This window comes from Micromesistius poutassou (genome assembly GCF_964030765.1).
Source record: "Micromesistius poutassou genome assembly, contig: SCAFFOLD_1254, whole genome shotgun sequence".
Lineage (NCBI taxonomy): Eukaryota > Metazoa > Chordata > Actinopteri > Gadiformes > Gadidae > Micromesistius > Micromesistius poutassou.
This window is the reverse complement of record NW_028177345.1, coordinates 1-12,500: the sequence shown is the minus strand read 5'-3', so window position 1 is coordinate 12,500 and position 12,500 is coordinate 1. Positions and strand designations below refer to the sequence as shown.

General features: G+C 55.0%; 1 protein-coding gene across 1 annotated transcript; it reads right to left on the bottom strand.

Annotated features, from left to right (window-relative positions):
* Positions 1 to 43: 43 nt before the first annotated feature.
* On the bottom strand, positions 44 to 11,859 carry LOC311376223 (ATP-dependent DNA helicase Q5-like; the record flags this gene model as incomplete). Its single annotated transcript, XM_084491086.1, has 13 exons — positions 44 to 760; positions 837 to 1,433; positions 1,558 to 1,630; positions 3,773 to 4,027; positions 4,589 to 4,634; positions 4,734 to 5,365; positions 6,031 to 6,252; positions 7,472 to 7,562; positions 7,912 to 7,982; positions 9,786 to 9,844; positions 10,416 to 10,452; positions 10,871 to 10,973; positions 11,641 to 11,859. Coding segments are annotated over 12 exons (1,915 nt in total), but the record flags the coding sequence as incomplete, so codon positions are not given.
* Between the last annotated feature and the right edge of the window lie 641 nt (positions 11,860 to 12,500).

The following is a 12,500-nucleotide window of genomic DNA, read 5'->3' as shown; positions in this document are numbered from 1 at the left end:
AAAGGACCACGTTAATTAATACATTAATTAATCAAGCAGAAGAGGCGATTCCCACAGCGGTAGATCTTTATTGTAAAAAACAAACAAAAAAAACAGCACTTTTCGGATCGCAGGGTTGGACTTCCGTTCGTCTTAATGGACCACTGGGGGGGAGGAGAGGGAGGGGAGGGGAGGGGGAGGAGGGGGGGGAGACAGGAAGTCTCCCGTAACCAGGCACTCAGGGCTGGTCCCCATGGTAACAGTAAAGCTCTTCCAACATGGAGAGGAGAGGAGAGATGATCAACAGGAACCCGTCTCTGAATGTCCCCGGGGTCCTGGAGGAGCTCACAGCTTCTAACGACGGTAACGCGCTGTGTGGTTTTAATGGAGGTAGGCTAACGAGCTGCTGGACGTTACGTTGCGTTCGGTTCCAGAACGTTCCAGAGGTTCAGCAGCTGCCAGCAGCAAGACGACCGCCTTCCGGGTTAGTCCTCATTCAACCTCTGGTCGGGCTAACCTCCCGCTAACCTCCTGCTAATGTCGGGCTAACGTCGGGCTAACCTCCTGCTAACGTCAGGCTAACCTCCCGCTAACGTCGGGCTAACCTCCCGCTAACGTCTGGCTAACCTCCTGCTAACGTCTGGCTAACGTCTGGTTAATGTCCTGCTAACGTCTGGCTAATGTCCTGCTAACGTCTGGCTAACATCCTGCTAACGTCCTGCTAACGTCTGGCTAATGTCCGGCTAACGTCTGGCTAACATCTGGCTAACGTCCTGCTAACCTCCCGCTAACCTCCTGCTAACGTCTGGCTAATGTCCTAATAACGTGGGGTAAGATCAGGCTAATGTCAGGCTAACGTCAGGCTAACATCCTGCTAACGTCTGGCTAACATCCTGCTAACGTCTGGCTAACAGCCTGCTAACGTCAGGCTAACGTCTGGCTAACATCCTGCTAACGTCTGGCTAACGTCTGGCTAACATCCTGCTAACGTCTGGCTAATGTCTGGCTAATGTCCTGCTAACGTCAGGCTAACATCCTGCTTACATCTGGCTAATGTCCTGCTAACATCTGGCTAACGTCCTGCTAACGTCTGGCTAATGTCCTGTTAACGTCCTGCTAACGTCTGGCTAACATCTGGCTAACGTCTGGCTAACGTCCTGCTAACCTCCCGCTAACCTCCTGCTAACGTCTGGCTAATGCCCGTGTTCGGTCGTGTCCGAGCAGCAGCACCACAGGAAGTGGCGGCGGGAGGAGGAGGAGGGGGCGGGGCTTCCCTCGTCAAGTCACAGGAGGAAGAGGAGGCACTGATGATGATGATGATGATGAAGAGCGGGCGGGCGCTAGCCGCTACGTGGGCCCCCGGGGGGCCCGGAGGAAGGCCCAGTCCGCCGCGGCCTCGCAGCGCGGCACGGCCCCGAAGAACTGACGGATCAGAGCCTTGGCCTCCACCTTCACTGTGGGGCACACACACACACACACACACACACACACACACACACACACACACACAGTATTAGAACAGTTATTAATCAGGGTACATTTTGTGTTGACGTTGTATTCCACATGGGCGGGACTTACCTTGGCCCCTCCCTCGGCTCCGTCCCTCGGCCAGCAGGTGAGACAGGTGTCGGGCGAACGCCTTGAAGAGCTCCTTCAACACAGACCAGCGCAGCTCGTTAACGACCAGCGCAGCTCGTTAACGACCAGCGCAGCTCGTTGACCAGCGCAGCTCGTTGACCAGCGCAGCTCGTTAACCACGACCAGCGCAGCTCGTTAACCACGACCAGCGCAGCTCGTTAACCACGACCAGCGCAGCTCGTTAACCTCCGGGCTGACGACCAGCGCAGCTCGTTAACCACCGGGCTGACGACCAGCGCAGCTCGTTAACCACCGGGCTGACGACCAGCGCAGCTCGTTAACCACCGGGCTGACGACCAGCGCAGCTCGTTAACCTCCGGGCTGACTGATGACTTCCTGATGACATTAATCACCACCTTCCTGAGGTTCTCATTATGTATGGATGAGCTTCATATTCATATTCACTGCTGCCAGAATCTAAGAGGCCCGAGTCAGCAGAGCACTCAGAGACAGTCCGTTAACAGTCAGAGAGGCAGAACCCATTGTTTCATTTGACGGTCGATCATTTGTGTCCTCGCCTCCTCCGTTCTAAAAAGGTCTTGAGTGTCCGGTCTCATTTACGTCACATCTACAGTCTGTACAGGGCGTTTATCAGACGCTTTGATCCAGAGAGACGCACAATAAGAACGTTAGTCAGAAGAAAGAGAAACGGCAATATATCTCTGTGGGTACAGTGAGGAGGTTCATAGAACCAAGAGCCAAGCACTAACCATCACTAGGTTAACCCGTTCCCCGTAGACACTAACCATCACTAGGTTAACCCGTTCCCCGTAGACACTAACTATCACTAGGTTAACCCATTCCCCGTATACACTAACCATCACTAGGTTAACCCGTTCCCCGTACACACTAACCATCACTAGGTTAACCCGTTCCCCGTATACACTAACCATCACTAGGTTAACCCGTTCCCTGTATGCACTAACCATCACTAGGTTAACCCATTCCCCGTATACACTAACCATCACTAGGTTAACCCGTTCCCCGTATGCACTAACCATCACTAGGTTAACCCGTTCCCCGTATACACTAACCATCACTAGGTTAACCCGTTCCCCGTAGACACTAACCATCACTAGGTTAACCCGTTCCCCGTACACACTAACCATCACTAGGTTAACCCGTTCCCCGTGTACACTAACCATCACTAGGTTAACCCGTTCCCCGTATGCACTAACCATCACTAGGTTAACCCGTTCCCCGTATACACTAACCATCACTAGGTTAACCCGTTCCCCGTACACACTAACCATCACTAGGTTAACCCGTTCCCCGTATACACTAACCATCACTAGGTTAACCCGTTCCCTGTATGCACTAACCATCACTAGGTTAACCCATTCCCCGTATACACTAACCATCACTAGGTTAACCCGTTCCCCGTATACACTAACCATCACTAGGTTAACCCGTCCCCCGTATACACTAACCATCACTAGGTTAACCCGTTCCCCGTACACACTAACCATCACTAGGTTAACCCGTTCCCCGTATACACTAACCATCACTAGGTTAACCCGTTCCCCGTATACACTAACCATCACTAGGTTAACCCGTTCCCCGTATACACTAACCATCACTAGGTTAACCCGTTCCCCGTAGACACTAACCATCACTAGGTTAACCCGTTCCCCGTAGACACTAACCATCACTAGGTTAACCCGTTCCCCGTATACACTAACCATCACTAGGTTAACCTGTTCCCCGTAGACACTAACCATCACTAGGTTAACCCGTTCCCCGTAGACACTAACCATCACTAGGTTAACCCGTTCCCCGTATACACTAACCATCACTAGGTTAACCCGTTCCCCGTAGACACTAACCATCACTAGGTTAACCCGTTCCCCGTAGACACTAACCATCACTAGGTTAACCCGTTCCCCGTATACACTAACCATCACTAGGTTAACCCGTTCCCCGTATACACTAACCATCACTAGGTTAACCCGTTCCCCGTATACACTAACCATCACTAGGTTAACCCGTTCCCCGTATACACTAACCATCACTAGGTTAACCCGTTCCCCGTATACACTAACCATCACTAGGTTAACCCGTTCCCCGTAGACACTAACCATCACTAGGTTAACCCGTTCCCCGTAGACACTAACCACCACTAGGTTAACCCGTCCCCTGATGTTACAGATGTTACCTTGGAGGAGAACCTGCCCTGCTGGTAGAAGGGGTCCAGGCAGCGGACCACCACGTCTGCCACCTCCTTCAGGGTCGCCGGCGGGGGGGCCGCGCCGCTGACCTCCAGCCGGCTCTCCTCCACCTGGGGGTTGAAGGTCACCCTCCGCCTGCAGGCCGCCTCCGGCTCCGCCCGGCCGCGCTGGGCGGGGGGCAGGGGCGAGGGCGGGGCCGGGGGCGGGGCCTCGCTGCGTCCGGCGCCTCCGTCACCTGAGGGCTGGACGGAGCGGGGTGTCAGGTGAGTGGGGCGGCGCTCAGCGTCTGGACCGCGGCCGTTGTGATCAGGGCTTCAGAATAAGAGCCCCCTTTAGTGGCGCTGCCTACGCGGACTACGTTCTCGCGGACTTGGAAGTACGTACTCGGCAAGTCCGGACTTTCAAGGACAGACTTCCGAGAACGCGAGTACGCACTCTGCACACTGGAACAGCAGCGGACTCGCTGATGCATCCTGGGATATTTAACGGTCCCAAGTCCACACGAGTCACCTCCGATGCGTCCTCGGTAGAACGGCCTCATCGAGAACGCATCGAGAACACACACAGGTTTTACGACAGTACTCGCGTACTTGGAATTGGAACAGTGCTTGGGCTACCACTGATGACGTTTACCGAGAACGCAAGTACACGAGTACACACGAGAACGCGAGTACACGAGTACACACGAGAACGCAAGTACACGAGTACGCACGAGAACGCGAGTACACGAGTACACACGAGAACGCGAGTACACGAGTACGCACGAGAACGCGAATTGAGAAACGGCTACAGAGACCACCTACCCTCTGAGCGGGGGCCGCGGTGGGCTGGTCTTCAGGAGGAGTCCGACTGAGGGGTAGAAACGACAACAAGGGTTAACCCCAGAGCACCACCGCACCAGACTGGTCCTCATCACAGAAGCATCCTGTTTCCACGGAGACGCCTTACTCTGCAGCCTCCTCCTCCTCCTCCTCCTCCACCTCCTCGTCCGGGTTGTCCGCCCCCCCGAGCCGGTCCCGCCCCTCCGTCACGCCGTCGTCTTTGTCGTCGTCTTCATCATCGTCCTCGATCAGGACCACGTCGGGGACGGAGGCGGTGTCCATGGCAACCCATCCCTCGTCGTCGTCTATTTCTGTAACGGCGTCTGCCTCTGGCGGGGGTCCCTGCGGACCGCCGGTTGCCGTGGGAACGTCCCCGGCGGTCTCAGGGCTCCCCCCCGGGGCCCCCGCCCCCCCCGGGGCCCCCGCCCCCGCCCCCCCCCCCGGGGGCCTCTTCCCGAAGTACAGCGAGATGCTGCGGCTGGTCTTGGCCGCCTCCTCCATCTTCATCTGCTTCCTGCTGGGGGCGCGGCCCGCCTGGCTGGCCCCGCCCACGGGGTCCTTCGCCTTCGTCGTCGCCCCCGACGACGACGCCGCGGGGACAGCGGGCCCCCCGGGGCCCCCGGAGGTGTCCGGGTAGAAGCCCCCCCCCCCACCGCCGCCGCCGCCGGGGTCCCGGGGCGAGCCCTGCAGCAGCTCCCGGGCCGTCTGGAAGGGGTCCGAGGCCCCCCGCAGCCCCGCCCCCACACGCTTACGCTTCAGCTGGAGGGGAGGGGGGGGGGGGAGGGGGGAGACACGGCGGCATGTGAGTTAAACTACACTCAGGTGGGGTGGGGGGTCTGTGTGGTGGGGTGGTAGGTTGTTGTGGGTGTATTGAGGCTGGGGTGAGTGTGGTGGGATGAGGTGAGGGTGTTGAGGGTGGGGTGTAGTGTTGTGTGGTGGGGGTCTGGTCTGGTGTGGTCTGAGTGTAGTGTGGGTCTTGTGTGGTGTAGTCTGGTGGTGGTCTGGGTGTGATGGGGGTCTGGGTGTGGTGTGGTGTGGTGGTCTGGGTGTGGTGGTGTGGGGGTGGTGTGGTGGTCTGGGTCTGGGTGTGGTGTGGTGGGGGTCTGGTCTGGGTGTGGTGGTGTGGGGGTCTGGTCTGGGTGTGGTGGTGTGGGGGTCTGGTCTGGGTGTGGTGGTGTGGTGGTGTGGGGGTCTGGTCTGGGTGTGGTGGTGTGGGGGTGATGGTCTGGGTGTGGTGGTGTGGTGGGGGTCTGGGTGTGGTGTGGTGGTCTGGTGGTGGTCTGGGTGTGGTGGGGGTCTGGTCTGGGTCTGGTGGTGGTCTGGGTCTGGTGTGGTGGTCTGGTGGTGGTCTGGGTGTGGTGTGGTGGGGGTGGTGGTGGTGGTCTGGGTGTGGTGTGGTGGTGTGATGGTGGTGGTGGTCTTACAGAGTAGACCTGGGAGGCGGTGGTGAAGCCCTCCAGCTCCCCAGGAGGCTGGAGGGAGGAGGAGGAGGAGGAGTCCAACTTCTGGTCCGGTCTGGAGCCCGTCGCCATGGAAACCCCAGAGTCACTGCTGCTGGTCCGGCCCGCGGCCCCGCCCCCCCCCTCCTCCTTCTCTCCTCCTCCCGTCGCGGTCGTCATGGCCGCCGCTTTCTTCAGCTCCGACACCTCCAGAGACGGACAGCGTTAGGGTCAGGTGATGAACACCTGCACTGTCACCTGTCTGTCTGTCTGTCTGTCTGTCTGTCTGTCTGTCTGTCTGTCTGTGTGTGTGTCTGTGGTGTGTGTCTGTGTCTGTGGTGTGTGTGTGTGTCTGTGGTGTGTGTCTCTGTCTGTGTGTGTCTGTGTTGTGTGTCTGTGGTGTGTGTCTGTCTGTCTGTCTGCCTGTCTGTCTGTGCCACAGGTGAGGCTGCACACCTGCTGTGCATCGTCCAATCAGGACGCCCGGGTTCACCCAGCCTCACCACGCAGTCACAGACCTCCTCCAGCACGGAGCAGCCGGTCATGTGACCTCCGTCTGTCACCTGACCGTACAGCGCCCTCAGAAGGTCAACATGAGGGCCCCAGGAGGTCAACATGAGGGCCCCTCAGAAGGTCAACATGGGGCCCCTCAGAAGGTCAACATGGGGGCCCCTCAGAAGGTCAACATGAGGGCCCCCCAGGAGGTCAACATGGGGGCCCTCAGGAGGTCAACATGAGGGCCCCAGGAGGTCAACATGAGGGCCCCCCAGGAAGGTCAACATGGGGGCCCCCAGAAGGTCAACATGAGGGCCCCCCAGGAGGTCAACATGGGGGCCCTCAGGAGGTCAACATGAGGGCCCCAGGAGGTCAACATGAGGGCCCCCCAGGAAGGTCAACATGGGGGCCCCCAGAAGGTCAACATGAGGGCCCCTCAGAAGGTCAACATGGGGCCCCTCAGAAGGTCAACATGAGGGCCCCCAGGAGGTCAACATGAGGGCCCTCAGGAGGTCAACATGAGGGCCCCCCAGGAAGGTCAACATGAGGGCCCCCCAGGAGGTCAACATGAGGGCCCCCAGAAGGTCAACATGAGGACCCCTCAGAAGGTCAACATGAGGGCCCCCAGGAGGTCAACATGAGGGCTCCTCAGAAGGTCAACATGAGGGCCCTCAGGAGGTCAACATGGGGGCCCTCAGAAGGTCAACATGAGGGCCCCCCAGAAGGTCAACATGAGGGCCCTCAGAAGGTCAACATGAGGGCCCCTCAGAAGGTCAACATGGGGGCCCCTCAGAAGGTCAACATGAGGGCCCCCAGGAGGTCAACATGAGGGCCCCCAGAAGGTCAACATGGGGGCTCCTCAGAAGGTCAACATGAGGGCCCCTCAGAAGGTCAACATGAGGGCCCCCCAGAAGGTCAACATGGGGGTTACCTTCTTCAGGACTCCGGCCTTGTAGAGGTTGGAGGACTTGCTGTTCTTGAAGACGTCGTACTCCAGGTCCACGGAGAGGGACACCACGTCGCTGAGGAGGGAGGGGCTAGGGTTAGAGGGGCGGAGCTAAAGGGGTTAAAGGGGCGGGGCCCTGGGGTTTAGTGTCACCTGGCGCTGAGGTCGTAGGACTCAACCATCTGATGGTCTCATAAGGGCTCATTCTAAAGAAAAACACCATTCTCACATCTTCATGGAATATTGTCTTCAATTTCTCTTCAAGTCCGTTACACTAAGAGCCACTTAATTACACACACTGCCCCTTTAAATCCTGTTTGTATTTGTTTCTCTGTGTGTGAGTGAGTGTGTGAGTGTGTGAGTGAGTGAGTGAGTGAGTGAGTGAGTGAGTGAGTGAGTGAGTGAGTGAGTGAGTGAGTGTGTACCTGTAGGTGTTGTCCGCCCCCTGGTGGCCGTAGAGCGCCTCCTGCAGCAGAGCGAGGCAGTGCTCCCTGGCCTGGAACACAACCAGCGTCAACCCTGTTAACTCCTGTTAACGTCTGTTAACTCTGTTAACTCCTGTTAACCTCCTGTTAACTCTGTTAACCTCTGTTAACGTCTGTTAACTCTGTTAACCTCTGTTAACTCTGTTAACTCCTGTTAACCTCCTGTTAACTCTGTTAACCTCTGTTAACGTCTGTTAACTCTGTTAACCTCTGTTAACTCCTGTTAACTCTGTTAACTCCTGTTAACGTCTGTTAACTCCTGTTAACTCCTGTTAACTCTGTTAACTCTGTTAACTCTGTTAACTCTGTTAACGTCTGTTAACTCTGTTAACGTCTGTTAACGTCTGTTAACTCTGTTAACTCCTGTTAACCTCTGTTAACCTGTTAACTCTGTTAACTCCTGTTAACTCCTGTTAACTCCTGTTAACTCTGTTAACTCTGTTAACGTCTGTTAACTCTGTTAACGTCTGTTAACTCTGTTAACTCCTGTTAACTCTGTTAACGTCTGTTAACTCCTGTTAACTCCTGTTAACTCCTGTTAACTCCTGTTAACTCTGTTAACTCCTGTTAACGTCTGTTAACTCTGTTAACTCCTGTTAACTCCTGTTAACTCCTGTTAACTCCTGTTAACTCTGTTAACGTCTGTTAACTCTGTTAACGTCTGTTAACTCTGTTAACGTCTGTTAACTCCTGTTAACTCTGTTAACTCTGTTAACGTCTGTTAACTCTGTTAACGTCTGTTAACTCTGTTAACTCCTGTTAACTCTGTTAACGTCTGTTAACTCCTGTTAACTCCTGTTAACTCCTGTTAACTCCTGTTAACTCTGTTAACTCCTGTTAACGTCTGTTAACTCTGTTAACTCTGTTAACGTCTGTTAACTCTGTTAACTCTGTTAACTCCTGTTAACTCTGTTAACGTCTGTTAACTCCTGTTAACTCCTGTTAACTCCTGTTAACTCCTGTTAACTCTGTTAACTCCTGTTAACGTCTGTTAACTCTGTTAACTCTGTTAACGTCTGTTAACTCTTAACTCTGTTAACTCTGTTAACTCCTGTTAACTCTGTTAACTCTGTTAACTCTGTTAACGTCTGTTAACTCCTGTTAACTCCTGTTAACTCCTGTTAACTCTGTTAACTCTGTTAACTCTGTTAACTCCTGTTAACTCTGTTAACTCTGTTAACTCCTGTTAACTCTGTTAACGTCTGTTAACGTCTGTTAACTCTGTTAAGTCTGTTAACGTCTGTTAACTCTGTTAACGTCTGTTAACGTCTGTTAACTCTTAACTCTGTTAACTCCTGTTAACTCTGTTAACGTCTGTTAACTCTTAACTCTGTTAACTCCGTTAACTCCGTCAACTCTGTTAACGTCTGTTAACGTCTGTTAACGTCTGTTAACTCCTGTTAACTCTTGTTAACTCTTGTTAACTCTTGTTAACTCCTGTTAACTCCTGTTAACTCCTGTTAACTCTTGTTAACGTCTGTTAACTCTTAACTCTGTTAACTCCTGTTAACTCTGTTAACGTCCTGACGGTCAAAACCACCACCATGAAACATCCAGGAGGGACTCTGTGTGTGAAGGGTCGCTTCACAGTGATCACATTTATCAACCACACATTTATAGACAATCCTGATCTCATTCTTACAACCAGGGGCTTGATCAATTACAAATAAATCGAAATGTTGAGAATGAGCTTGGATCTCAGAACAACGTCCAACGCGTCCACACAGCTCCGAGGTGGGACCCCAGAGGGGGCGCGGTCCCACGGGTCACCAGCAGGTGGCGCCCTCCGGCCCTCCGTCCCGTCCTGCACCCACCTTCACCGTGAGCCGTGGAACCTTCCGGCTGCTGGCGTCCCGTAGCGGGCAGTCCTCGTCTGAAACAACAACAACAACAACAACATCAACAACATGAGCCTCCCTGGACGAAGCACTGATTGAGTCAGAGGGACCACCAGCGTCTGTACAGCCCGGCTCCGCCCGCCGCCGTACTTCCTGCTCAGTTCTCATCCCCCTCCAGTTCTACGTCTGGGTCTACGGTGTATATATTATTATGTATATATTTTCACAGGTTTTCTTGCAGCCAATTTTTTTTGTCCGTCCAATCAGCGAACAGAGAGGGAGTGGCTGAGAACGTTGAGGTTGAGGTCGTCGTGCGCTGGTTTGAGTCGTGGTCAAACGTCAGCGGTTGGTTATGGCGGATCCAGAGCGGCACTGGGGGGCAGATCTAATAGTTTTAAACTCCAACAGACGCCCGCGTTCAAGTGAGTTAACGTTTGTCAGTGGAGAAAGGCCAGACTCTGTGTGTGCAGATGAAATGAAGGAGGAGATTCTGGTGGGACCAGGCTAGAGTCTGTACAGTTACAATCAACACTGAACGGTGGGGCACCTCACCTGGGGGGGGGGGGGGGGGGGGTCAGGGGTCATAGGGGGGGGGGGGCACCTCACCTGGGGGGGCAAAGGCTTCTTTGGATCCTTCAGACACCTGAAAGAAATGAAACACAAGATAGAAATATGGTGCACACTGAACTGCCTTCACGGTGTGTGTGTGTGTGTGTGTGTGTGTGTGTGTGTGTGTGTGTGTGTGTGTGTGTGTGTGTGTGTGTGTGTGTGTGTGTGTGTGTGTGTGTGTGTGTGTGTGTGTGTGTGTGTGTGTGTGTGTGTGTCCAGAGAGCACTGAGCAAAATGAAATGTTCCTGACTGTTGTTGCCAACACACACACACACCTGTCTGGCAGATGTGGAGACAAACACAAACACTACCAGTGTGGCTCTGATGGAGAACATCACACACACACACACACACACACACACACACACACACACACACACACACACACACACACACACACACACACACACACACACACACACACACACACACACACACACACACACACACACCTTGCGCAGGTTCATCTGCTTCTTGAAGAGGTTGCCAAACTGCTTCTTCCTCAGTGAAGGGTCTTCATCGCCGCTGCCTCCGTCCTCGCCCTCCTCATCGTGCCTGAAGACACACACACACACACACAGCTAGCAACGCTAACACAGCTAGCAACGCTAACACAGGCTAACGCTAACACAGCTCCGCGCTAACACAGCTAGCAACGCTAACACAGCTAGCAACGCTAACACAGCCCCGCGCTAACACAGCCCCGCGCTAACATAGCCCGATGCTAACACAGGCTAACGCTAACACAGCCCCACGCTACCACAGCCCCACGCTAACACAGCTAGCAACGCTAACACAGCTAGCAACGCTAACACAGCCCCACGCTAACACAGCTAGCAACGCTAACACAGCCCCGCGCTAACACATGCTAATGCTAACACAGCCCCACGCTAACACAGCCCGATGCTAACACAGGCTAACGCTAACACAGCTCCGCGCTAACATAGCCCCACGCTAACACAGCCCGATGCTAACACAGGCTAACGCTAACACAGCTAGCAACACTAACACAGCTAGCAACGCTAACACAGCCCCGCGCTAACATGTATGTCAAATCAAGCCTAACACGTGTGTGTGTGTGTGTGTGTGTGTGTGTGTGTGTGTGTGTGTGTGTGTGTGTGTGTGTGTGTGTGTGTGTGTGTGTGTGTGTGTGTGTGTGTGTGTGTGTGCGTGTGTATGCGTATGTGTGTATATATGTGCGTGCGTGCGTGCGGCGTCCGACCTCTCGAAGCCGTAGCCCTTCCTGCCGCCGGCGTAGAGGTCGCGGTCGAAGCCGAAGGCGCCGGGGGGGGCGTGGCTCTGGGCGCCGGCGATGCGCGTCCCGGCCGCCGCCTTCTCCAGCTGCGCCCGCACCTTCTGGGGGTGGCGGCAGAAGTCACACGCCCCCGAGCAGCTGGGGGCCGCGTTCCCGAAGAACTTGGAGATGGTGGCGTGGCGGCAGCTGGGGGGGGGGGGGGGGGGGGGGGAGACGCTCGTTAGCGGATCACCTCCACTCACGTCAACTCTGACTCCATCACCTCCCACTACAGATCACCTCCCACTCCGTCACCTCCATTCACGTCACCTCCACTCACATCACCTCCCCTCACGTCACCACCCACTACACATCACCACCCACTCACATCACCTCCACTCACATCACCTCCACTCCGTCACCTCCACTCACATCCACTCCGTCACCTCCACTCCGTCACCTCCCACTCCGTCACCTCCACTCACGTCACCTCCACTCACGTCAACTCTGACTCCGTCACCTCCCACTGTCACCTCCACTCACATCCACTCCGTCACCTCCACTCCGTCACCTCCCACTCCGTCACCTCCACTCCGTCACTTCCACTCCGTCACCTCCACTCACATCACCTCCCACTCCGTCACCTCCACTCACGTCACCTCCCACTCCGTCACCTCCACTCTGTCACCTCCACTCCGTCACCTCCACTCCGTCACCTCCCACTACAGATCACCTCCACTCACATCACCTCCCACTCCGTCACCTCCACTCACATCACCTCCCACTCCGTCACCTCCCACTACAATATCGATTTGGTTTATTTCAGTTTTAAGACCAATTGTGCCGAG